This window comes from Frankliniella occidentalis, unplaced genomic scaffold, assembly GCF_000697945.3.
Source record: "Frankliniella occidentalis isolate FOCC.00 unplaced genomic scaffold, Focc_3.1 Scaffold10, whole genome shotgun sequence".
NCBI lineage: Eukaryota > Metazoa > Arthropoda > Insecta > Thysanoptera > Thripidae > Frankliniella > Frankliniella occidentalis.
In genome coordinates this window covers 420,645-445,540 of record NW_026267140.1, presented here as the reverse complement: position 1 = coordinate 445,540, position 24,896 = coordinate 420,645, and the positions used below count along the sequence as shown (strand labels likewise).

The 24,896-nt window shown below is 41.6% G+C and overlaps 3 protein-coding genes across 8 annotated transcripts in view; 2 read left to right on the top strand and 1 right to left on the bottom strand.

Annotated features, from left to right (window-relative positions):
• The window catches only part of LOC127752333 (uncharacterized), a 39,310-nt gene extending 35,469 nt beyond the window's left edge, over positions 1 to 3,841 (top strand). The window contains exon 5 of the mRNA XM_052277377.1: positions 3,790 to 3,841. Within this exon, the coding sequence (XP_052133337.1) occupies positions 3,790 to 3,841 (52 nt within the window). The remainder of the gene's footprint in view (positions 1 to 3,789) is intronic.
• Positions 3,406 to 7,382, bottom strand: LOC113203979 (elongation of very long chain fatty acids protein 6). The gene is made up of 2 exons (XM_026418963.2): positions 6,857 to 7,382; positions 3,406 to 6,339 (listed from the first exon to the last, which is right to left on the bottom strand). Exons 1-2 carry the CDS (start codon positions 7,180 to 7,182, stop codon positions 5,793 to 5,795), a joined length of 873 nt encoding a protein of 290 aa, XP_026274748.1. The 5' UTR covers positions 7,183 to 7,382; the 3' UTR covers positions 3,406 to 5,792.
• Positions 7,383 to 8,164: 782 nt separating this feature from the next.
• LOC113203987 (probable Rho GTPase-activating protein CG5521) lies at positions 8,165 to 22,918 on the top strand. Of its 6 annotated transcripts, none has more exons than XM_052277371.1 (40): positions 8,165 to 8,545; positions 8,888 to 8,998; positions 9,574 to 9,591; positions 10,222 to 10,393; positions 10,466 to 10,632; positions 10,707 to 10,822; positions 10,907 to 11,048; positions 11,154 to 11,493; positions 11,942 to 12,088; positions 12,196 to 12,367; positions 12,459 to 12,560; positions 12,708 to 12,800; positions 12,885 to 13,045; positions 13,120 to 13,354; positions 13,457 to 13,787; positions 13,871 to 14,065; positions 14,370 to 14,495; positions 14,589 to 14,729; positions 14,804 to 15,003; positions 15,093 to 15,191; positions 15,263 to 15,418; positions 15,525 to 15,656; positions 15,974 to 16,099; positions 16,182 to 16,370; positions 16,676 to 16,723; positions 17,446 to 17,556; positions 17,644 to 17,844; positions 17,938 to 18,165; positions 18,283 to 18,432; positions 18,516 to 18,735; positions 18,841 to 19,058; positions 19,143 to 19,324; positions 19,434 to 19,608; positions 19,697 to 19,825; positions 19,969 to 20,124; positions 20,258 to 20,416; positions 20,577 to 20,704; positions 20,822 to 20,961; positions 21,042 to 21,170; positions 21,245 to 22,918. In XM_052277371.1, exons 1-40 carry the CDS (start codon positions 8,440 to 8,442, stop codon positions 21,391 to 21,393), a joined length of 6,300 nt encoding a protein of 2,099 aa, XP_052133331.1. In that variant the 5' UTR covers positions 8,165 to 8,439; the 3' UTR covers positions 21,394 to 22,918. The 6 variants fall into 6 exon arrangements, with proteins under 6 accessions (XP_052133331.1, XP_052133332.1, XP_052133334.1 ...); XM_052277374.1 differs by having other exon boundaries at positions 8,166 to 8,545; positions 11,154 to 11,313; XM_052277372.1 differs by lacking the exon at positions 9,574 to 9,591.
• Positions 22,919 to 24,896: the final 1,978 nt, after the last annotated feature.

Below are 24,896 nucleotides of genomic sequence, written 5' to 3'. Positions count from 1 at the left end.
GCCGCGCTCCGCCGCGTTACGTGTGTGGCGTGGAGCTGTGCGTAACGGAATGTGGGACAGGGAAGAAGAAAGTGGTCGGCAGGGCCTGGCTGGAGGGGAGGCAGTGTGGCATTGCACCCGCTACAGGCGGAGCGGCTCAGGCGCGGCGCACCGGGTCCACCTGGCCTTGGGCCGGCGGAGGGCGAGACCGCCAGGGGGCGAGACCGCAAGTTTGGGGATGTCGACTGTGCCCGCGAGGGGCGGGCGGCTTCGGGGTGCGATGATTCGACACGTCGTGCGGGGTAAACAGTAAACAACGCCGACGTCCGCCGACCGGGTACCGGGGGTGGGGCGACAAGCGGTGGTCGCTGCAACTGCAGGTCCCTGAACAAGGTGGGCCCTAGGGCCGCCTCGGGACACACCCTATTTTGCTTCGAAGCGGTGGCAGACGGGTGGGGCGAGGAGGAAACATGTCGTAGTAAATCGTGTAAGAAATTGAACTCGTTTAGGCAGGTGGCACGATAAAAAATGATTTTGACATATTGGCATACTCAGCTGAACTGGAGAAGGACACGGAAAGGACGCAGCAGCAAGGACATTGTGCTGCCAAAGGCGATGCTTTGTTATGAACAAGCAGTCGTTTGGAGTCGAAGTTGAAAAAGGTGACCGGCCAAAAAAAAAGTAGCAGGTAAATTGACTCATCCGATTCCGCTGCAGCGAGCTGAGTGTCGAAGGCATTACGGCCCATAAATGCCGTCCCCTTATCGCGTGACATGCCGGCGCCGGGCCTCTCCGTGCGATGCACGGTGCATGCCTACGTGAAAACGGCGATCTACGGCGGTCACGAAAAGCGCAGTGCCATCAGCCCAGCGACAGACCCCCCCCCCCACCTCCTCGAATCGACTTTACAGCGAGTTTCACGTCGCGCCGCTCGACTTCCTCAGATCTTTCCATTCCACTGACCGCAGCCGCGGATTTTAAAACCGGGGGACACAAAACAGTAATGCCTGGTCGAAAATTCAATACTACGCAGCAACATTGCGGTTTGAGAGACCTTTTTGTTTTGGTCGGCGCCACAGTCACGACCGCAGTCTTGTTTGACCACCACCCAGCGGCAATGTCGCTCGCACCTGCCTCCACGCAGCGCTGGGAGACGCGCGTGGGACTGTTGTTGCAGTCTGCCGCGCGTGTGTGCGGGTTACCTCCTAGCTCGGGGCCGCACGGCGCCGCTGGAAAATGCCTTTCACGCCTGCACGAGGTGCATGATTAATAAAAATCCGCCCTCCGCCGGTAAAAGCGGATAGGGAGAGAGGAAAATGTTGCGTCTCAAATGTAGCGACAGCGACTGTCCAATAAGGGAACTTTATAAAGTACACCGTCTGTGAAGGCAACACATCAGAGTGTTGCGGGTTTGCCTACCCGACATGCCCGTAAGGCGCCATGGCCGATTGGATATGCAATCCGCAACACTGCGGAGTAATCCTGTACACTCGATAGGCCTACGTCCGATTCATTCGGCAAATTACAGAGGCTCGGCGCCTGCGATACTCGGGGTAGGCTATCCCGCAGTACACGTCTGCACTGCAAGAAAGGTGTTGCCTACCTACAAGGCGCTATGACAGCTTGCATTTGCTGAACTGAGCAGGTTCGTAACGGCAAATGGACAAACTTTCTGTTCCATCCGCAAGTCGCCCCCGGTTAGGTGAACCGCTCTGGTGTTCCCCTCCAGCCTAGTGAGAAATGAGAGTGGAATCGACGTCGTCATGTCGTCGAAACGATGTCGAAATGGTGGAATCGACGTCGAAACACCATATCGCTTCGATGTGAATTTCTCAATTGGGAGGAGTCGCCCACGTCGCACCTGACGACATGCTGCCGAGCCCGCGGCGCGGCGTGCTGCAGGGAGGGAAGCACCGCCCTCTCCCTCTCTCTCTCTCTCTCTCACTCGGGCCGCCGCGCCAAACATGGTTCATTGCACCCACACGGCGAGCCGCACACCGGCCGCGGACAGACGGGGCGGTGCCACTCGGGTCGTGCTCGAGTACTGCCTAGTTTGCTCTTTCCGACCCCAAACAAGCGGCTGGGCCGTGCGGCGGCCACCTCGAGCTAGACCGACCATGGGGGGATGGGAGAAGGGGAGTTAACCTTGCCGGCGGGCCGGGCGCGCGGCCCCGCGGCTCTCCGGCTGCGCTGGTGCGGCTGCACGGCAGAGGACGTCACCGCCCCCCGGCCCGTTTGGCCCGTGCGTGGCCCCGCGCCCCCCGGCAGCCGACGTGAATGGAACGGGAACTCGCGGCGAACGCCGTGTGGTCCCGATCGCTCGATTAAACTCACAATGAACCGGCAAAGAAAGGCGCGCTGCGACTGCGACCTACCCCGCGGCTAGGTTAGGACTGTCACACGCAAGTCACACTCCAGTAGTGGTGTGCGGGGACAAGTCGCCGGCAGGACGGATATATCTGTGGGTTCTACGAACTGGAATGGATACTACCCTAATAGAATCAAGGATCGGAGATCATGCTCTGTTTTCTAGCATATGCTGCTCATATGAGCAGCAGGTTCAAGATTCACCCTTCAGTCCGGGCCATGGCCATGACGCATTTCGCCCCCACCACGCACACTCGGCACGTTTCTAACCCCGCAGTCGTAAGCCGACCTTAAGGCGCCACCTTCTTCAGTTTTTTTTTCCCCACCTCTCCCTCCTATTATTCGCTTATCTCCTTTGACAACCATCTCGTCGCCGCGCCGCTGGGGCAGGCCTTTCCGCCGTCGCCGACTGACTGCTCACCTCAGCCGCGTCAGCTGCGTCAGCGGCGTCATCTCACCTAGCCCGGCCCGCCGTGTGATTATCTGCTCGCTGCTTCGCGAGGGACAGGGACATGTCGCGTCGGGGCCCGTCTCCGCACCGCTCCCCGACAGCATCGTTCATAATATCGTTCGTAATAGCGCGGCGGCGAGCCTGGCGGACACTTCTCCAAACCGCAACGAGACGGCGGCATTGCCATCACGGCGCATCTGCTAACAACGCGAGACGCAATCCGCAAGGATTGACAAAGCTTCACGTCCCCCCGGGTGTCTCTGCTGTTCTTCTCGCGAGATGCTGCGATGCTTTGCCCTGGATCCCACCCCGTCGTCGCGTTCCAGCAAATATCACGCTGCACGTCTAGGCATCCCCTCTCCCTTGTTTGCCCCCCCCCCTCCCTTTTCCTCCAACGATGCCGGTTGAGATGATTCCGTCGCCATACTCTACTTGAGCCCCGACCAGGTTCTTGCTCCTTCACTCTCCCGGTACTCGTGCAGCCATACGCAACAGTTCTGCTCCGATCCACCCAGAGCACACGGCATTGCTCTTGCTCCTCCGTCATCAAACGTGCCTTGTGGGGGGGAATAGGTGATTATAAAGGCTAATATCCACAAGAAAGAAAATAAGATTTGAACAAGATCATTTTATTAATTTAGTCTCAATTCACTTAATGCCAAGGGAGAATAGATGAGAGATTTGACTCAGTTTAGTCTTCACAAGTGAATAAAAAACATGACAAAACATCACACATTGATCATTCTCAAGCATACCAAACCAGTAAGAAAGTCATTTAAATAAGTCATATGAAAGATTTCCTAATTTGAACATGAATTGAGGAAGATTACTAATATTCCCTTATGTCTAAAACAAATGTATGAGGCAAAAGGTAAAGTAAAAAAAAAAAACAACCACTGGTAAAAGTTGTAAACCCGCAAAATACGACAAAATTGTTCAAAAAACACTGTTCCTTTACCATAAAAAAATTGTGTTTCATTAAAAACTTTTAGTTATGAACTGGGAGCATTAAAGACTCCCTTGAAAACACATTGGCAAACTTGAGGAAACCTAAAGGCTGTGTACTTAGAAGTACAATTACCTCATCTCTCAGTACAAGCATTTATCACAGAGAAAGGAAAAAGAAATTGCTTAGCTATGACAACAGCTTTAAGCTCTTACACATAATACTTCACATAAGATTAAAGGCCTTAATGTTCAATAAGCATCAGTTTGAGGCAATATGAAAACAAAATTTAACTTTTTTTTAAATTTCTAAGATTACAGTTTCTATTCTAGCTAAATCCCATAATGTTCAGGAGGACATTAAGGGAAACTCTGGTTCAGGAAATAGACAAAAATATCTAAGTTCAAAATTTTCAGAGGTTACAGTAACAGAGGGATTTATCACACAATCTCTCAAGAGATGCTCTAAACCAGGCACCTCTGAAGTACGACCTACAGAAAATCACAAAGCTTTACATTTGAGCAATACCTGTACAATGGTAACAGGTATGACAGAAAATATTTTGTGTTTTCTTTTTAATTTATAATGTTAAGATGCGTATTACTGAGAGAAAAGTGTCTTCAGTTTATAATTATTAAGTAATTAAGCAGAGAAAGGAAGATCACAATCTTTAGAAGAGTGATTTTGGGGGAAGTAGTTTGTAGATGCTAGCTCTGTTGCTTCCTACTATTTGTACACACATGAGTACAAATGTGCTCTCTACGTCAACTTCTTCTAAAACTCAAATGTATGTATTGCTCAAAATTGAAATTTTAAAATAAAAAAATAAATAATGACAGCACAGTACTATTTTTTCCTGTACCTAAAACACAAAACAAGATAAAATAAAGTGCCTTGGACTTTGGCTAACATAAGATTTCAAATAAGGGTAAGAGATTCACATGGAATGCCAAATAAATGCAAAAATTATGATTGAACAGTAATCAACTGAGATGAAGTGCACTTTAAGAAAAAGACTGGGATTTTCATCATCCGACTACTCATTTCACTTTAACAATGTCAATGTTAAAATACAAATCCTAAGTAAAACAACAAAACTTTGTCATGCAGTGTACTTTACTTATATCCTGATATCCATGCATAATAGGGTAGATCAGGAAGAGTACTTGTCATGTAAATTGACATTAAATTGGCAAAATTTTGTGCATTTTTTTTCCAACAGAAACAAACCCAAGAATGGTCAAAAAGCCTGATTAACACTCGTACAAAACTTTGAGACAAACATTATCTTTTCCCCAATGGAGGTTGCCATAGTTTTAGTACACATGAAGGAAGCAGGAAAGTATTAAAATAACCTACCAAATGCATAACAGCCTTCAATGATATTGGCAAGAAATGCAGACATATCTTAGCAAGATAGTACTTGGAAAGGTGGAGGGGCTAGGGGGTGGGGGCTGGCTGGGGAGCGGAGGGGTTCAAGAAAAACCTTCAGAAAATTAACAGTAACAAAACCGAGAAGCTACCTTGGATGTGAAGCACACAAATTACAGACTTCTAGATTAAGAAAAAAAAAATCTACCAATTAATCACTACATCTTTTTGGTGCAAACACCTCCTCTTCAGTACCGTTACAGAGGTACTTTAATCCATACTGAGACCTAAGCCATAAATACCTTACAAAATCTAAAATTAAGCTTCAGGCAGAAAAAAATATTTCTATTAAGCTAATGTAATTTTACATCCCAAATCTCACTGACACTTTCTAGCCACAGCTCCACTTCAGGGTTACTCTTTAGACCGCCAAACAGAACCTGACAGTTTAAAGTGAGGAAGGAAATGAGTTCATAGCCTTGGACAAAAAGACATTGGATGTTAAGCATAGTAAACCTATACACCCTATTTGTAGTTGTTTCAATGAGCTGTGGTGACTAGATTGTTTGCTTGATGCTAGATGCATCACTCACTCTTGAGGCTTTACAGAACCAGCCTGTCCTAGTCCAATTTAAAAAAAAAAGAATTAAATGAAAAAAATCTTTTGAATTTTGAAACTTAATGTGATTTTTCTTTCAATGATGGAGTTACACCATTGGTTGTGATACGTTCAGTTCCCTTTGATTTTTTGTCACTGGTCAAATAAGTCTTCTGGAAGAACCTTGCAAACAACACAAAGTAACTAAAGTACATAGCAATAGAAAGCTTAATATTAAAGACAGAATTATGACATGCTTGACCAGCCTTCAAATACTGATATGCCCAAATGTTAACACAACAACCAACTATCATCTGGCTGAGCTGGAGAGTTGTAATTATCATAGCAAACCAGCGGGGAGGAAAGTACTTCATAGACCGCAGAGCATAGTAGGAGTACATAACAGAGTGCACACAGTAGTTCATAACAATGAACCAACGGGCCGATGATGTATATTCAGTGTAGGAGTACCATGAGTACAATAAGACTGTGATGTGATGGTACCAATGGAGGAAGATGAGTGGTTGCTTACGTAGGACGATAAACACTGTGTCGCCCAATTCTGGGAGTTTGGACAGAACAAACATCCATGTCCAGAATCCAGACACACGGTCTTGCTCAATGAAACTGAAACAAACAAAAATGACAAGAATGTTACACACATGCCACAAGGAAATTGCTAGCAGAATGTTTGTTTGAAAGAACAAATTCAAAAGGCCAAGAATTAAAAACTTAAAAGATACATCACAAACACCTAAAAATAAATGACAGTGACAATAAGAGTGAAATGACACTGATATGCTGTTTCGTCCAGGATCGGAGAATAAAACGTGATATAGAATCACTCCAGCTACCATTTAAAAACCCTACGAAATCATGTTAAGTGCCTTAACCTCACCCCCATCATCCCCCCGAAACTCACATACGCCAAATTAGACTCAGAAGATCAAAATTGGACTATATACTTGTCGTACTAGGAAGCTGAGAAAGAAACATCTCACTTTGTTCAACGGGGAAACTACGAGACTAGAAAAAATGCCAAAATTATGCTTGGCTTCGGAAGGGAGGGGCTGAGATCGGCCGGTAGGACCCGCCCCAGGGCAGGGCCCCGGGCCCCCGCGCCTCGGCTGGAAGGGCAACTAACCTGGGTACACAGATGGAGTGGTACGGGCCGTAGTTTCTCAGGACGTGGAACAGCTCGGGGGCTGTGCGGGTGGCGCCACATATGCTGAAAAGGGCAAGCGCCGTGTTCCATACAGCAAGGACGCCCGTCAGTTGGAAGCGCGGTCGGCTCTGCATGTACCACTGGCCGCCGAAAATGAGCACCATGTAGATCCCAACGTAGTAGAAGCCATACGTCCAGTTCTTGGACATCCACACGCGTGTATCTTGATGGACAAACTCCTCTTCGAAGTTGAAAACGTACGAGTAGTTGGGGGTGGCCCCCCCTTCAAGGTATCCACTGTTCATCTTGTCTTCCGGGGTTCGCGGTGGCGCGGCTAACCTACAAACGAGACGGGGCGGGCGGGTGGGTGGTGTGACTCAGAGGTGTGAGGTGAGGGCCAGCGCCAGCGAGAGAGCGCTCCGTACGGCACGCGACAACGCGACGCGGGCACGTTTCTCCGGCCACTGACAGCGGTTTCGGCGGAGCGGAGCGGAGAGCGGGCGAGCGGCCGGTGCTTGACTCCCACTCCCACCTCCAACCACGAACCGCTGCCCCGCTGCCCCACGCTGCCCTCGCCCTTCTCCCCTCCTTTCCCGCGCCTTCCGCGTCTATACCCCACATCGTGTTCGGTCAACAAGTACGTACGATCGCCACGAGATGGCGGCAAGTATTGAGTGGTTTCGTTGCCGGGACTTCCCTGTAAGCAGCTGGAAGGGGTGTATATTCCAGAACTTTTGGTTTGACGTAGAGCGTCGACGTGCGCTGTAGACACGTTAAAAGCGCAGTACGGCATTTAATTTGCTCAGTAAAGCGCCACTAATTTGTAATCGTTCCAGCGCGCAGTTGACTGCCGGTGAATAAAAAGGACGACTTCTTCAACAGATGCTAACATCTGGACAGGTTTTGACAGGTTTGGACACGTTCTAGACAAAGTGTCGTCTGAAATATGTCCAGATTGTGTCTAAAATATGCACTTGTCGAAAGTCAAACCGTGGTCGCACTTAAAGATTTAACTGGAAAGTCAATACCCCGTGATATCAAAGTGATCAAAGTCCCTGGCAGCACGGGGTATAGTGGTATTAGTGAGGCACACTAACCCTCTCAAGAGCCGCCGCAACCTCCGTCCACTGATTTTTGTTGTTAATTACACGATTTAAAAAAAAGTCGTGTTTCGTTTGGTCACTATAAGAATTCTATGTTGTTTCTATGCAAATGCTTCTCTACCTCCCCAGCGCGTTTTTCTGCGAATAGGTTGTCTGCGCATACACGCCCACTGTGCGAATCAGCCTGCCCATAATCGACCTACTGCTACTGCTAGTGTTCTGGAGTGTTGCAAAACAGGCTAAGGGAATTTTGCACAACAGTGATACGCAAATGTAGCCCTGTTGGAGTTTTTTCATACGCTACGACCCTTTGGATCTCAAGAATGTAAAGAGAGCGGTCTATTGCACACACGTCGTTTTCGATGTCTTGCTTTTAGAATATGTGGCACACCTCAAGACGTCCACTTCGCCATCTCGGTTATGAATGTCACTCCTATTATTAACTGTACCTAAATAATAATGTTCACAAAGAAAGTTCATGCTGACATTAAGAAGTCCACGTTAAAAGTTCAGGATCTCAAAAAGGATTCAACCACTCGACTCAAGCACCTGAAAATTGTTCTGGGTAGGTTATGTTTACATTGACACCCTGTTGTCGAAGCTCTGCTGCCATGAAATTTGACAAGTGCTTCAAATAGAGTTAGGTCGGGTTTTCTCAGCTTAACCATTCTATTTTATTTTGTCATACGTGCAGGATCTTTTTTTACAGTCAAATACTTGCTCTAACTTACCGTGACACATTCCAAAACAGTTTGTTGCCATTGCCATTTAACTTCTCCATTCTAACTTCTAATAAAATCACTATGTTATTCTTCATTGAAATGTCAATTGAATGGTGTTTTTACGGTCTCCACAGTTTCAGATATTTTTATTCATCTTGGTTTGCTGACTGTCTTATCTGTTACAGAAAATCTAGATGTTGAAGATGCTCGTCAGTTCTTTGAAACAAACTTCAGTCACATTTACTGTATTGTCTATGATAGCTTTATCATAGCAGAGACCAACTTACGTCAAAGAGGTAAATTTTGCACATCTATTTTTAAAAAATGTATTTGTGGTGGTGGAAGTACATTTGTCTGATTCCAGTTTGCACTCAGTTTAATAATTGGTCATGAAGCACTGAACTCATTCTCTCCCTCTAACAGCCTTCATTGTACAATGTAGTTTTAAAAGTTATGCCCCTCGGTAAAAGTAACTAAAATGTTGAAGATTTTGTCAGTTTTATATCAAAAAATTTGTTGTAGTTAGTACTAAATAGGTATTCAGATATTTGTTTTGTGTATTGTAAACTTTGGGATTATTTGTGGTGTTTTGCATGTATTTTGTATCTGATCAAGTACTAATTAACATGAGATAGGATTCCCAATCTTAGTACTACTATTCAAGATTAAATGGCAGATTCTACTGCGATTGAACTTGACATGATTCTAACATGCAATTGCTTTTAAATGTGTATGTTTTGTTCTTAATTGTTCTATCTTTATGACCTCGCATGAATGTTACGTGCAAGCATAAGTAATGATGTAAAGCTAGGAATCCTGGGTAACATGACTTTGATATTTACTTTTCATTTTCTTGTTGCATCTCTTCCAGACCTGACATTCCATCTGGGTAAGTAATGCACTGTGTGGTTATGGAATTGCTTACCTTTGCTTGGCAAAACCTGAGCTTTAAGTTGTGTCATGTGATATTTACTGTCTCATAAAAATTCTCGCTAACATACAAAATATTTATTTGAGGTAGCTATATGAAGTTGGTCTTAACATTCAGAGGTCATCTAGGTATTTTTGAATGAATATTTATGCAATGAATTTAGTTTGGAAGTGGAAGTTAAAGTGCAAGTGCAAATAAGAGAGGATTAAAATAAATCAAAAGCACAGTGTTTTGAATTGCAAATAACTGTCTTCTCTGCCATTATGTTTTTAATTTGATTGTTCTCTTTTGAATTGTAACACTTTTGGGGTTTTGTGGATTCATATTTATTGCATGTGGCGTTTGTATTTGGTATCTGAACCAATGATTTATAGAAAAAGATTTTAATATATGCTATTTGGAGCCAAACCCCTGCCTCTCACATAAATTTAAATCTCCTTTAATTTTTCTCTAAGACCATTGAGATTATTTTGACAATCTGAAATCTTGCAGAACAAATACTGGCAATGCTATTGATATTTTCTTTGATTTGTCAACAACACAAGTGTTATGAAGCCAGATTGTTTCATGTTTATTTTCCCTTTTCAGTTCACAAAGCACATCGAGAGGAATTGGAGTGTGTACTTCAAGTGTTAGAAAAAGCTTTAATACTTCTACCAGAGTTACTTGGACGAAGATGGCAATGCCACTCATTAACTCGTATTATGACCAAACTCCTTCATCCGGGCAATTCATGGAAGCTGAGAAGAGAGGCCATGAGGTTAGTTTCATTCTTTTTATAACCTTTCTCCTTTACCTGGTATTGTTGGCTTACCCCTTCATACTTTTGCAGATACTTTCTTTTGTGGTATCAAGCCTTAGGAGATATGGCTCCTAATGCAATACATGCCATGTTTGCCACACTGGTACCAGGATTTCCCTCACCATTCCCAGGTTTGGGCTTGGACAGTTTGAGTAAGACTGGGACACAGGGATCTACATTCCATGATGCAAACCAAGGTATAATAAACTTACTTGCTGTAATTTGTACTTTAGTTCTATCAAAAGATTATTTTCCTTCTATATCTTTCCAGGTCGAGTGTGTCCTGTCGAAGTTTTACCAGTTTTTCCTCCTCAAAGTGGGGAAAAACAGCCAGAAAATTTGTCATGTTTTTTTTTAGAAGCTGTTTTGGAATTCCTTGTTACACAAGTGTGTATTAAAGATAAACATATTGCTTCTTTTGTAGGTTGCAATCATCCTCATTATGTAACACATTAACTCTTTTTGTTCTAGGTTGGACGAATTGAATGGCGAGACAAACTATCCCGACAACACAAGTGCTTTATGTTTTTGTTTGAACGTTTTAAGCAGTATTATCTCCCTCAAATTTTTCCTGACTTCTCCCCCCACACAAGTCTCTACAAGCCCAATCTCGGTAATGTGACATAATTGCTTTTTTCTTTCTTTCTTTTTTTTTTTTAATGGAAGAGAAATTCCTTAATTGAACTTGACCGTACATGTACATGTTTCATTATTTTAGAATTGCCATCATTAAGGAAAGCATCTGATAGCACAGATGAAAGGCGACGTTTTGACCCCATGGCAAGTTGCCGAGTTGCTTTCATCAAATGGATTGCAAACTTTACTCATGCTGTGAAAAAGGGAGAGGCAGGATTTACATCCTCTGTGCCTACCAACAGGTGTGTACCCATATCATCTCATTCGCAAGCTCTTTCTCAGCTGCACTCGCAAGTCCAAATAAATCCCTTGCACCTGAGCTTGCAATCACATGCCTCTTCGCATTTGTCTGCTGCCCAAATCCCTCAAGGCAGCTCGCACCCTTCTTCTCAAGCTGCCCAGCCTAATGCACAGGGATACAGGTATGTGCACTAAATTCCTGCTCTTCTTGATCTATCTCTCTAACTTGTTGAGTTTGACATGACCATACTTATGTTCATAGTCACTAACATACATTGTTTCATTCATGAAAAGTAGTGTTTCCCTACAAAATTTTTGATTTCTGCGAGGTCTGGGACCGCTGTGCTGGTTTGTGTCAAACTCAATGTGTTAATGCCAAATTTGATGTCATGGACTTCTAAAGCTTGTGCTTGGATTATCTGAACAAATCTAATGTGTGCCACAAATTTTTTTTACCTTACTTGTCAGTAATTCGTGTTTGCCATTAGTGATTTTGCATATTTTATGTTATGCTTTTTCCTATGTTTGAAAGCCCTCTTTCACCTACTTTAACTATCACAATATTGTGTGTTCATGTATGACTGATGTGTACTGCCAAAAAATAAGAGTTGTTTTTCTCCTTCAATACAGCATCACTGGTAATGAAGATGCGGAACGATCTCCCGGCACTGAATTGAGACGTGTGAGTGTCAGCCAAGCAGGTATATCTAGTAGTGATGCAGTGTCACCCGATTCAAACCAATCAGTTTCCTTCTCTCAGTCAGATTCCACTTTTAGGTAGGAATATTTTGATCGTTTACTTTTATTTTATTTTTGTGCATTCACTTCATATAGTATGCAAATCCTTTATTCCTATTTACCCTATTCTGTATTCCATATATCAGTGAGGATCCAAACCAAAGTGCAATAAATCTTGTGCGTGAAGTTCTCTACTCCAGCCGTGACAATGTAAATTTAATCCACGAAGTATATCGGCAAGCCTTTCTTCTTGACATGTCTCAAGCTGCTGCAATCCGCAGGACCATTGCTGTCTATAAAGACTGGATACAAATGAAGGTAAAATTCCTGGCGTCCAATATTTATCAAAAGTGTGGATGCATTTTTGAGCAATATAGGTTGAGTCATTGCAATCTGTTGTTTGATGCAGGTGGATCTACCACCTTTTATGTTGGAGCCTCTAGATGGGCATAAGAATGAAGACCATCATCGCTCTAACTATGGGCACACCATGGAAATGGCTTCTAATGAAGTGAGTTTTTTTAATTGCATGTATATATGTATTTATGAATAATTCACCGTGTTATTCTTAGTGTTGTGAAAAGATTTAGTGTTGTCAATCTGGATGTAACTTGAATTTGTTTTCATTTGAGTACATTATGTGTAATTAATCTCCTAGGCTGTGGAAACACATCGGCAAACAAGACTGCGAAATGATTCGTACTTGGGCGCTATTCATAGGGAGAATCTTCTTGTGAGAGCTGGACTACAGGTATGCCCTTACTTAATAAGTCTTTCATTGAATAATTGATACATAGTTGAAATGTGTCTTAAACTTTTCCATCCTTTGTTGTAGAATCTTCTTCAAGTATTTATAACCCATGCTGCTCATGTGTTCACTTTAGAAGTTACTCCTGATTTTCCTGTTCTTTTGGAAGAACAGGTGGAAGCATGTAAAAGGGTTTTAAATATTTACCGGTATATGGTTATGCATACCAGAATGGAGGCTCGCACCTGGTAAGTAAGTTGTTATTTCCCCGTGACTCTCCTTGAAGAAAACTTGACACACCTTTATTTTTTTCCTTTTAAAGGGAGCAACTACTTGTAGTTCTCTTACAAGTTACATCTCTAATACTAAGTCGCACTCCACCAAAACGCAAAGAGGAAACCTTGGGAGGAAAATTGGCTCCTGCTATCTTTCAAACTCTGATAGTGACTTGGATCAAAGCTAATCTGAATGTTGTAATTTCAAACCGTCTGTGGGACCAATTTTTAGCTGTTCTTTCCTCCTTGACTCAGTGGGAAGAACTGATCAGAGAGTGGGCAGTATGTTCTACTTTTTAATTTACCTGAAACATTTTTATAACTTTTATAATTTTAAACTCACTCATTTGTTTCTCTTATTTAACCTTATTCTTTTTCCTCCAGAAAACACTGGAAACGTTGACAAGAGTTCTTGCAAGACATGTTTACAATTTGGATTTGCTTGACCTTCCCTTAGATAGATTATCTGAACAGAAAGCTAAACGCCGTCGAGGCGGAGCTAATGGGAACTGCGACAATGGGATTGTGGGATCATATTCTATCAGTAACAATAATCGCACCAGTAATATAGTTTCAAATGTAGATGCTGGAAGAAGCAGTGCAATCTCAGCACCAAAGCGTTTACGAGACAGGGGTGGAACAAATGTAAAATCTGTTCCAATTCAAACTCATCATGATGACAGTGAAGGAGGCCCTAGCAGCTTTGCTAATTCAGGTTAGCTATATGTATTTTATTGCACCAGAAATCAGTAAGTAAGTAATTTTTTCATTTGCTAAGCTCAAGTTTTAAAATTTTAGACACAGGTGCAGTTATGTTTCCAATTGCAACACGGCTTGGAAGCCACCGTAAGAGGATGTATAGCTCAGGGGAAAATGCTCTGCCACGCAGTTCAAGTGAAACAAATCTTAGTCTACTGAAAAGTGGTCAAAATCACCAACACCGTTCTAGGGCTCCTCGCACAGAATCTCACTCTCATACAGTTGTCATTCCAGGTAATTAAAGTTCAGTTCCTTTGACATTTTGCAGAAACGGGGACGAATTATAGTCAATCACAAATTGGAAGGAGGTTGGTGTATCACGGCGGTAGTACCTGCTGAATCTGTTGCTCCATATGCTGGACAAACAGAAGTCAGCAGATATTTTGGGTCTGCTGTCTTTCCATTTGTTTTTGACTTAAGATGCTCATGATCTGGTCCAAAATAAAAATAAATATAAAAACCAACAACTTACATTTGCAGTTTTGGATTTTTTTTGTTCTAATATTATTTTCTCTCTTTCTCTGTTTGTGATGTTTAGTTCTACCACCTTCTGTAGAAGTTGAAGTGGCAAGACTTTTGGCATTTCCGAATGTGAAGACATGTCCTCCTAGTCGCTTGCGTAAGCGAAGGTCGAGGTCTATGGATTCTTTGAGAGGAGTTCGAGGTATGTTACCATAGATTTTTAACATGTGTCTAGCCAGGAAGTTAAAGCATGGTTCTTCTTTTCTAACTACTGTTTTGCTTAAACAAATTATAGGAGGATCCCCACTTCATTTATATGAGTCTGAGTGTGCCACACGGTCACCATCCCCAGCACCATCAAGTGGACTTGAAAGCAACTCCTTTAAAGATTCTCCCCTGCAATTAGATATGATGAGTGGAGATGCAGCCAGTTTGGGTATTAACTCATTCTCTGTGTAAAGTAAGTTTTCTAATCTTTCATTGTTTTTAGACATTTTTCTCTGTTTGCAGATGTTGGAGATGGTGATGGGAGGGTTGAACAACGAAGTGTCATGGCTGGTGGTACAGAGAGGGGTTGGCTTCCAGATGTTGCCGTAGTACTGTGGCGTCGTATGCTTGGTGCTCTTGGTGATGTTAACAGGTTGGCTGATCCGGCACTTCACGCTCAAGTGTTTGATTATCTGGTGGATCTTAATGACACTATGGTGAAGGTGAGTTGCCACCTAATTTGCTTTTCTTGTAATGAATGTTAAAAAAATATCCCTGAATTATTTAATTGAATGTTCTTCTCACCCTTTAGATTCGATTAAATCAGGGGGTATCGTCTGATAACTTAGTTACACCTCCACCACCAGATCTTGTGCCACCCATCACCATCATTGCCCCCTGGTGTTTTCAGGTATTTTTGAAAGGAATTGAAATAATGTAGAGGTAAAACTCAGCGTGCTAACGATTTTTGTCATTTTTCAGGCTCTTAAGTTACCTGACAGCTATCAAAAGGGGAAACTTAGTGCCTGCAGGCTTTTGTGCAACATGACAATAGCTCCTCATGACATTGCCTTAAGCCGTGATCATATTACACAGTTCTACAGTGTGCTGCATCATGGGTTGATTGGAACTGATCAGGTGGCTTGCCTATAATTTAAGCTGAATAGTTTTAAAACCATAACAACATACATTTATCATGATGTCTCTTTTTGTATTAACTGGTTTCACTTTCTCTCTGTTGCAGTTTATCATGAATTCAATAGTGAAATTTTGCGGACCTCGTTTCTTTTCTTTGCAACTCCCTGGTTATTCTTTGTTGTTGCTCGACTTTATTCATGCTGCTAATACAATAGTTTCTACATCTGATTTGCGTCATGTATGCGTGCAATATTCCCCAAAATGCAATTCTAGTTACTTGCTGATTTCAAGCACTGGGTTCTACTAAATTAAGGCTATATGCTGACGATCAGCATCAGCATGACAGCACATCAGCATCAGCATCAACAAAAGAAGATCTACAGACCTGCCATTGGTCATTTGTGCACAAAGGTGCCAATCGCACTTCTGTAGATCTTCTTTTGTTGATACTGATGCTGACGTGATGTCGATGTCTTGCTGATTGTCAGCATATCGCCTTACCTTGAGAGAACTCTCATGCGTTTACCTATTGATTCATTTATTTTTTTGTTGCAGACTCCAAGGACTGAAGCTATGTCTATTTTGGGAGCTCTGTTGTGTTTGACAAATAACTTATCATCATTCCCTGTTCTGCAGCCTAATGCTGTGGATTACTCTATTATGTCCTGTATTGATGCTAAGGTACTCTTTTTGTTCTGCCTATACATTTATTGCATATTTTCACAAAAATTATGATTTTCAAAATTTCCTATTCTCATATCAGGATCATATAGTAAACATTCTTCTCAAGTGTGGCAAACGAGAACCAGCAGGGCTTGCCCGCTGCATTGCACTTTCCTCTCTCGGCATTTATTTGTATCAAGAACTAAGTAATCTGCCGAGCACAGATGGTCAGCGCTTCTTCCACCCTAAAATGCCAGAGGCTATTAATGTGTTACTTCTTGCTTTAAGGGTAAGTCCATGCTGTAATATTTCTTCTTGGTCGATGGTTGAATGGCACTGTAGAAAAACTCATTCTTTTTAACATGTCACCGGTTTGGCATTGAAGAATGCATGTCAATCCTGAACATATAGCTTCTTGAGGGTTTTGGGTTCATGAGCACCATGAAATCTTAATTTGGAAATGGACTTTTGAGCTTCAGTTTTGGTGTGATTGTGTAGTTTTCATTTTCCTACTGGTTTTTACCTATGAATTGGCTACAACCCTAATATGCGCCAAATTTTACCAATGATTTTATTTTTTATTTCTGCCTGTAGAAGTGCACTTATCGAAATCTGTCATCTGAAAGTGCATCAGTGATTAAGGTAGCTGTACTATATTTGGCATGTTCGTTGGTTCATGTTTGGCATGTTAACCTTTGTGCATTCATTACTATTTATATTGTTTTGTTTCTTTAATATTCTATCTTGTATTTTCATATTTTTGGACAGTCCCTTGTTTTTCCTTTTTTTATCTTTTCTGTTTGTTTTGTGAACTATCAAGTCTCTCTAGATACTTCTAATAAGTGTGGTGTAGTGTCGTGTAAATTTTACAAATTTTGAGGTTTGTTTCAAAACTTGCCTCTATTGTTGTCTGAAACCTCTGGTGTTATTGCTTGCTGAATTCCTGTATTTGGCTTTGAATCATGATTGCCGCTTTATCAAACTTGCATGTGCACCTTTCTCAAACCTTCTGGTATTGGTTGTTGTGAGTGAAAATTTCTAAAATGTGTGGTAAACCTGATAATCAAAACTGGCAGAGCTAAGTTTTAAACTGTATTCAAACCCACTCATTTGATAGCATCAAGAATCCTTGAGATATTTTCAATAATTTTTTTTATGAAGAGTTTCAAATTATACAAGCCATGTGTCAAATTTTCAATATTCACTCAATCAATTTTTTAAAAATTTACCAACACTTTTTATTATTATGTGTCTTGACCTTTGTGCCTTTCCTCATACTCTTCTGAAATTTTTATTGCCATTTTTCTTGAGAATTATACATTAACAATGTCTTTATATTATTTATTTTTTTGGTCAAAATATAGTTCAATCATCGTACTGTTGGTCAAGTTGCATCAGACATAATTCTCCTCCTTGTGGATCATGTATCCACACTTCTGGACTACTTCCCTGATATTCCATGTCATATTGTAGAGGTAAATTTGAAGATGGGAAAGAATGTATCTCCCTTGTTTAAGTGTTAACAAAGCATTTTATTTAACAGTTTTATTGTTTCAATGTAGGTCATTTCCTCTACATTGGCTCAACTTACTCCTCAAGAAGGAGTGCAAATGTCAGAACGCGATAAGCGACTTCTGACTTCATTACTGTTCTGTCTAGGGGAATGGGTAATGGCATTGCCCAAAGAGGTCCTCTTGTCTGTTCGTCCTTCAAAGTCTCAATCCAGTGAGGACTCATGCAGCCTTTTACATAAAGTTTTCAAGGTACTGTAAGGTTTAGTGCACAAGCTTATGATTTCAAACTATTAGAAAAATGCTCTCTTCTGTACACTATCTTCTATTACTTGACTCTTTTAGGTTCTGATACAAATAAGTGGAGGCTCCACTGGAGGTTGTGTGAACACAATAGAATCACATTTTAAACCAGATTTGTTGCATGAGTTTGACCCAAGCATTACATTAGACAACCTGAAAGAGGGTACTAGTGGTGGAGGCGTTGGAGGAAGGCGTAGCTCTGCAATGCCACCAGAAACATATGCTCATCGACAGCCTTGTGGAATGACTGTTAAACTTGCCGCTAAAATGGTAAGCTAGTCTGATGATTCAGGCAACCATCACTCATGTTATGTTTTTACCTAAAATTCCAAACATTACAATTGTTATATACCTGCTTACTATTCTTCTCAAAATGTATATCTTTAGGTTCTAATGCACATGTTAAACCATGTTGGTCACTTTCCAATGGCCATTGGGGCTGCAAGACTGTCGTCAATGGTTGTGGAACATGATGATGTGCCCGGTCTATCCCCTGATGAACTCAATGTTCAAGTTTTCTCAGCTCCGAACATACAGGTTTGTGGACAATCTTTGAATCTTTCTTTACCGTAAACTATCGTTTGAGGTACTATTTATTCTCCTATGTTTGGTGCCGTCAGCTCTTGGTCCTCAGCTCCCAAAGACTTTTATCCTTGGTTGAGCTGCCAACATTAGCTGTTCCTGGAGGTGGTGTGACTGCAGGTTTAACAACAGCCCGTTCTCAAGTTAGATTACTGCTGCGGGACCTGAGTGGCAAAGCTTGCTGGGATGCATCTATTCTTTACTGCAGTCCTGAAGACAGCACTGATTCCTCTCTTAAGTGTTGGGCTCCAGCTTCAGGTAGGTCATGAGAATAATGCTGCATAGATGTATCATCTCATCTACAATTTCTACATTTCCTACAATTTCTATTTTTTTTTTTTATTTATCTATCTATCCATCTAGGCAATGTTGGAGCAGGGCAGTCTGTTTATCCGTCATCACCTAGTTCAGTAGTTCATCGAAGACCATTGTCAGTTCCCACTCAAACTAAGATGGAAGAATCCATTTTAGCATCCTGCCTGGTGAGTCACACTCCACCTCAACATACTTTGCGTCACCGCCCACCTCATGTTCTTCCGACAGCACAAAACACCGCTGCAGATATGGACAATTTGGATGATGTAAGCATAATGTGCATATTGTGGGATTTAAAAATTTAGTCTAATTTTCCCTCTTAATTGATCCGTGCATATCTTTCCTACCAGTTGCTGCAATATATTGGACATACTAGCCCAGAATGCTTGGAATCTTTGGACACCCCACGTAATCTCCCATCTGCCCCTCCCCCCCCATTGTTTGCTGAGCTAGAGCAGGAGGTCATGACATGTGTTTTAAACCAGAGATTCAATGAACAAGAGTACCTTCAAAAGCATCATTCACATGCAACGTGAGTGTAATACATACTTGTGACCCTAGCATTCTTCTTTTGTACCTTGCCGCACATGTAACTTTTGTGTGTGGTGTGTATATTTTATATCTTTCTCTGGCCTGTACAGTATGCTGGGGGAATGGGCTCAACGCCCTCCCCACAGACCACCTGCATCACCATTCCAACATTGCCGTTTGCTGTTCTCCCAACTTGGGTTTGCTGGATGGGAACGTAGGTCTCAGCTTAACTTACTGTCAAAAAATGAGAAACTCCTTCGAGAGCTTCGTAACCTTGATTCTCAGGTGAGTTTACCTTTTTAACAACTCTATTCCTTTTAGCACTATTACTGCATTTTCTTTATATTTTCTGAACATGTTCTCCATGGTGCAGCGCTGTCGAGAAACTCACAAAATAGCTGTAATTTATGTTGCTGAGGGTCAAGAAGATAAAAACTCTGTTCTATCAAACACTTGCGGAAGCCAAGCATATGAGGACTTTATTTCTGGCCTTGCATGGGAGGTAAGCTTGTCTCACAGACCAATCATACACTTATGTATTTATGCCATCCTATCTATCTATTCTCATTAAATAAGGGAAATCAATGGATTTACTCTACTATTAATAATACTAGCTTTTAAGATTAATTTTTATCTGTTGTTCAGGTGGAATTAGAATCCCATACAGGATTCTTGGGGGGACTCCAGCGTAACAAAAGTACTGGTGATACTGCTCCCTACTATGCAACATCTTTCCTTGAAGTTATTTTTCATGTTGCTACTCGAATGCCTTCTTCAAGTCAGGAGTCGTTACTGCAAAAGGTAATATTTTGAGTTTATGTCTTTGATATGTTAATATTATTCTTCTCCTTAATATTTTAAGACTAATCTTTTTTTTCACAAAGAATTATCTTTCTTATTTTTTTGCTAATGCGTATTTGCAATTCCTCTGCAGACTCGCCATTTAGGGAATGATGAAGTACATATTGTTTGGTCAGAGCATTCAAGAGATTATCGACGTGGTATTATACCAACTGAATTCTGTGATGTTTTAATTGTAATTTATCCCTTACCTAACAAACTCTTTAGAGTGCAAGTTACACGGAAACCAGAGGTAATTCTTCTCGTTGTCTTCTTCTTTCTTCCTTTTTTTTTCCTGTGCGGGTGCGCGGTTGGGGGGGGGGGTAGTAGTTCTACAAGTTACTTTTCAGTATACCAGTTTTCATGACATCTTTGTTATAATTTGCTTCTGTCTATTCTGTCTACAAAACCAGGTTCCTTACTTTGGACCCCTTTTCAATGAAGCTATTGTTGACCAACGAGTTCTGCCAGGATTGGTCCGGGCAACAGCCATTAGTGCCTCTCGTGCTATGCGTAGTTTGTTGCCTTTCTACCAACAGTAGTAAGCACCTTTTACTCACATCCTTACCATTACAGCTATTTTGTCTTTTAAATACTCTATACGACGGTATACTCTAAACCTTAAAATGAAAAATTCATAGTAACTTTTCTCTTTTAGTTATGAAGATAGAGCCAAGTCCCTTGACACCATTGTGAAAAATCATAAAGATGCTACTACTTATGAAGAGTTTACGGGACATGTATTTTCCCCTGCCCCAGGCTCAGCTACATTCTATTCTAACCCAAACCGTACATCAGGTGTGACTTATTTTAATTTTATCTGAATTTAAAATCTGATATGAGCATAAGTGTAAGTAAAATAAGATCTTTCTTGGTAGGTCTAAGCTATCCTGAGAGAGAAGGAAACAGTACTCACAGTTCTCAACTGGCAGCTGCCTTACTAGATTCACATAGGAATCCATCTCCGCGGTCGTCAAGTATAGGTTTACAGGACATACCTCTCAGAGGTAAGTAAATCATTATTTCCTCTTTTTTTTGATTTTGATTTTCTCTAATTTACCTGTCAAAATATTTCATGTAGGTGGAGCGGAACATATTGATGCTTTGCATGGAATTTCGCCTCGTCCACTGAAAAAGCTGCCTTTAAAATTGAATTCTAGGGCAAGTAAGGGCCTTGGGTCGTCATCACTGACTCCACCAGACAGCCCTACTAGTCGCAAGTCCAAGTAAACTCTTCCTGAAACTAGGAAGATAATTAAAGCATTTATACCTACTTAAATTTTAATTATACATACATAGGTCACTTGTGATTTTGTAATTATTACATTTAGCTGTTTTCCTTAACTAAAAACTAGTTTTCAATGAAAAATATTAAAGTGAAGTTGAAGTTGAAGTTGAAATGTATATCTGCAAAGTCTTCTGTTGTTTACAAGGCTTTGTTACTATGCTATAGCAAAAAAATCAATTGTAGCTCATAATCAAAGCTATGTAGTTCTGGAAAAAGGATCTACAAAAATCTATATTGTATGTTAATTTTTTCTTATGATTACCTCGTGGTTAATTTGATTCTATTTATGAACTTAAATAAGTTGAAGTGAAATGAAAGCATTTTACCTTTTAACTCATCCCTATCCCTGCTTTTTCAAAGCCAGAAGATATAAGAAATGAAATAATAATAATAATAATCAGTATTACGCACTTGCATCTATATTGTTGTGCTATACACATATTTATTTAAAAGCAATTTGTTAATGAGTTAACCCCACTTTTTCCAAAGATAAAGATTCCAATTTTGAACCTGTATCATTACAATTTGTGGTCACAGTTAAGAAGTACATAGAAGTAAAACTTTTTAAAATTTCTTGTTGTTCTTAGGATTCCTGGTAGATGATACTGTTTGGCTTGGGATAATTAAGTATGGTGGCTGTTTTCTTACCCATCTTTTATGTTATTTGTCATTTTCTTTGAGCAAAATTTAAAATTAGGAAAGGTTTTAACTTTTTTCCTAACCGATCACAAAGTGCAGTTTGTGGTGGTGCGTTAGAATATTTGGCAGACAGAATTAGAGTCTTCAGTTGTGAGAAGCTTAAGTTGTTTAAATATCACCCTTTAGGAATGGGAATTTTTGTGATAGTAGTTTTCCATAGTCTTACTCTAAAATGTATTGGACCAATTACTTAATTTTTTGGCATATTCATATGCAAACAATTTTCTTAGAAATAGCATGTATCAAGTGAACTGACATGTCATATTTGTTCATATATTCATGCCTGTATAATGGCAGTATTTCAACAAGTTAAATAATGTGATCAAATTGTTAACTGATATTATGATGGATGTGAGATTTTACTCTATTTTCTAGTGTTATGTCCTTCATGAAATTTCCACTTTAATCAAGAGAGCCGTATTCATAATTTTTTTATTCCCAATGACCGTGAAATGATATATCCCAATGAAAGTGAACTAAATGTGATTTGTACTTTAATTGTTTGTGAGATGTTGTGTATTTGATGTTCTACTTTATTTTTTTTACTATCAATATAACCAGTGATACAAATTTAGAGACAAGGTATTTGTTACACAATATTTTTGCAAAACATTTGCAATTTCTGATTGTTTTTTTTTTATTGTTACTGTGTTGTTGGAATGATTGAAAACTGTACTAATAATTTATAAAATTTTGACGGTACTTTACCCTTTTTCTGAGGCCCTTACATTGTTATTCATGCTATTAAACTATGAGAATTTAAAACAACATGCAAGATTCTTCTACTCTGAACTAGTCCTTTGCGTGCGTGCGTTGGCTATTTCCGCATTTTGAAACATTCAGGCTGCCCCACGCTAGGGCCTGACTCAAAATTTGTTGACAAATCTGAAATAAAACCAAAATGGGTGTCTTTACTTGGATCGCCCGTGGATGCCGTGGATGAGCCGGAATCCGGTGATCTCCAAAGCGACCACCACGACTTGGCTCCCTGTTCGGCCTCGGTCCGCTGTGGGGCCGTGTAGGGGCCCCATACGGACTGTCAAAAGTCAGAGTTCTGAGTGCGACCTATTTAGGGTGAGGCTGTACGCTAGGCGAACCCGCCAAGCACCTGAGTGGAGCCCGCAGCCCCGCCGCCTGTTAGCTACGACCATGTTGGTAGCTTTAGTGGTGGCTACAACCGACAAGGCCACAGGCAGCTTATCCTCACGCCCTCCCTCCCCCCTTCGGCGACTTGAGGAGAGGGGATACACTGGGAAAACATAGGTGCTCTCGGGTGCTTAGTCGTGCCTTTTCAGGGATGCTAAAGAGATTTTCGGTTCGGTGTCTCTTTAAATTCACCTAAGTGCCGTAAAGGTGCTTAAAATTGGTGCTTTTGGCAGTTTGTCTTATCTTTAAAAGGCACTAACAAAATAACATATCAGTAAGATTACATTGATAAACAGGTGTTCAACTGCCGTATTCAAATATCCGGTCAAACACTTCAGTGTGCGACATGGTGTTGATCACTTGCATGAGCGCGCCAGTTGAACACTTAATATTTATCAGTGAATGTGTGATTACGCCATTCACTAGTAAAACAAACGTGCAAATATTGCATTGCACATATATTACACATAATATTGTGTGCAACATATGATTCTGCCTCGGATTCTGCACATTACGTGGTGTTTGCGGGACGATGCGCCAGGCGCCTGCGGAGAGGCGAGTAGCATAGGCAACCCCGCCGGGCTCGAGAGTCCAACGGGATGGTCTGCGCGCTGGGCGTCTATGGAGAGGCTGGTCGCTGGTTCGAATACCTTCCCCGGAATATTTTTCTCACTCTGCGGGCTAGGATGGATGTGGCCTGAGTTTACAGAGAGGGCACGAACAGCAGAGGAGACGTGCTCCAGCGCCAGGGCTCTACCTAAATTTAATGACCCTTTATTATCGTTCCTGTTTTATTGTGTAGGTTTCCCCAAAAGTTAAGAAAATCAAAACTTTGCTGAAAATGATTGAGATATGTCCTCGCATTGGTCGGGAAGACACCCCTTTCCGCCCCTTTCACTCACTCTGTCGATATTTCGTACCGCCGACTCAATACAGCTGAGTTTGAGTTTCCTTTGAGCGTGAAGTAAAGTTTCAAAGTACCTACTCAGACATCTTTGTGAATTAAATGAAAATTAAAACTCTGAAAATGGCATCGTCCGCTCATGGAAATAATATCTACTTAACTTTATTTTGGAATTTTAAACAGACTTTTAGGATGGACTGTCCGCTGTCGATTTTGGATACTGACCTGGCAGAGTGCTTGATGGTTTTTGGAATATTGCATCGTTTTGTGTCAGTGTAGGATGTTTTAGAGTGCTTGCCTCGGCCACTCATTGCTTTTCTGCTCCGGCAAATGGTGCTTACATACTTTTTGTACAACAAATGTAGAAAGTTGCACACTAAGTGAGGTGCCGTTCCAAGTGTGAAAAGTTTATGCACTTCATATGCTGTTGTCCCGAACTAGGCGTCAGCTGAGGAGCAGGCATTAGTTTACGTTCGGTTAAATAAGCTTTAAAGTTTGCACACGACGGGGTGATTAATCCACTTCAATACCATGAGATGTGCAGAAGTGCAGAAGTGCAATACTTTGGACATTTGTTTTACCAGTGTATGGCCAGGTATGGCGTAGAACGACACAATGTTAGTGATAAGTTATTTAGTTATTAAAATTCCTCCCTTCCTCGGGGGGACCGTACGGAGGGGGAACCACCCGAGTCGA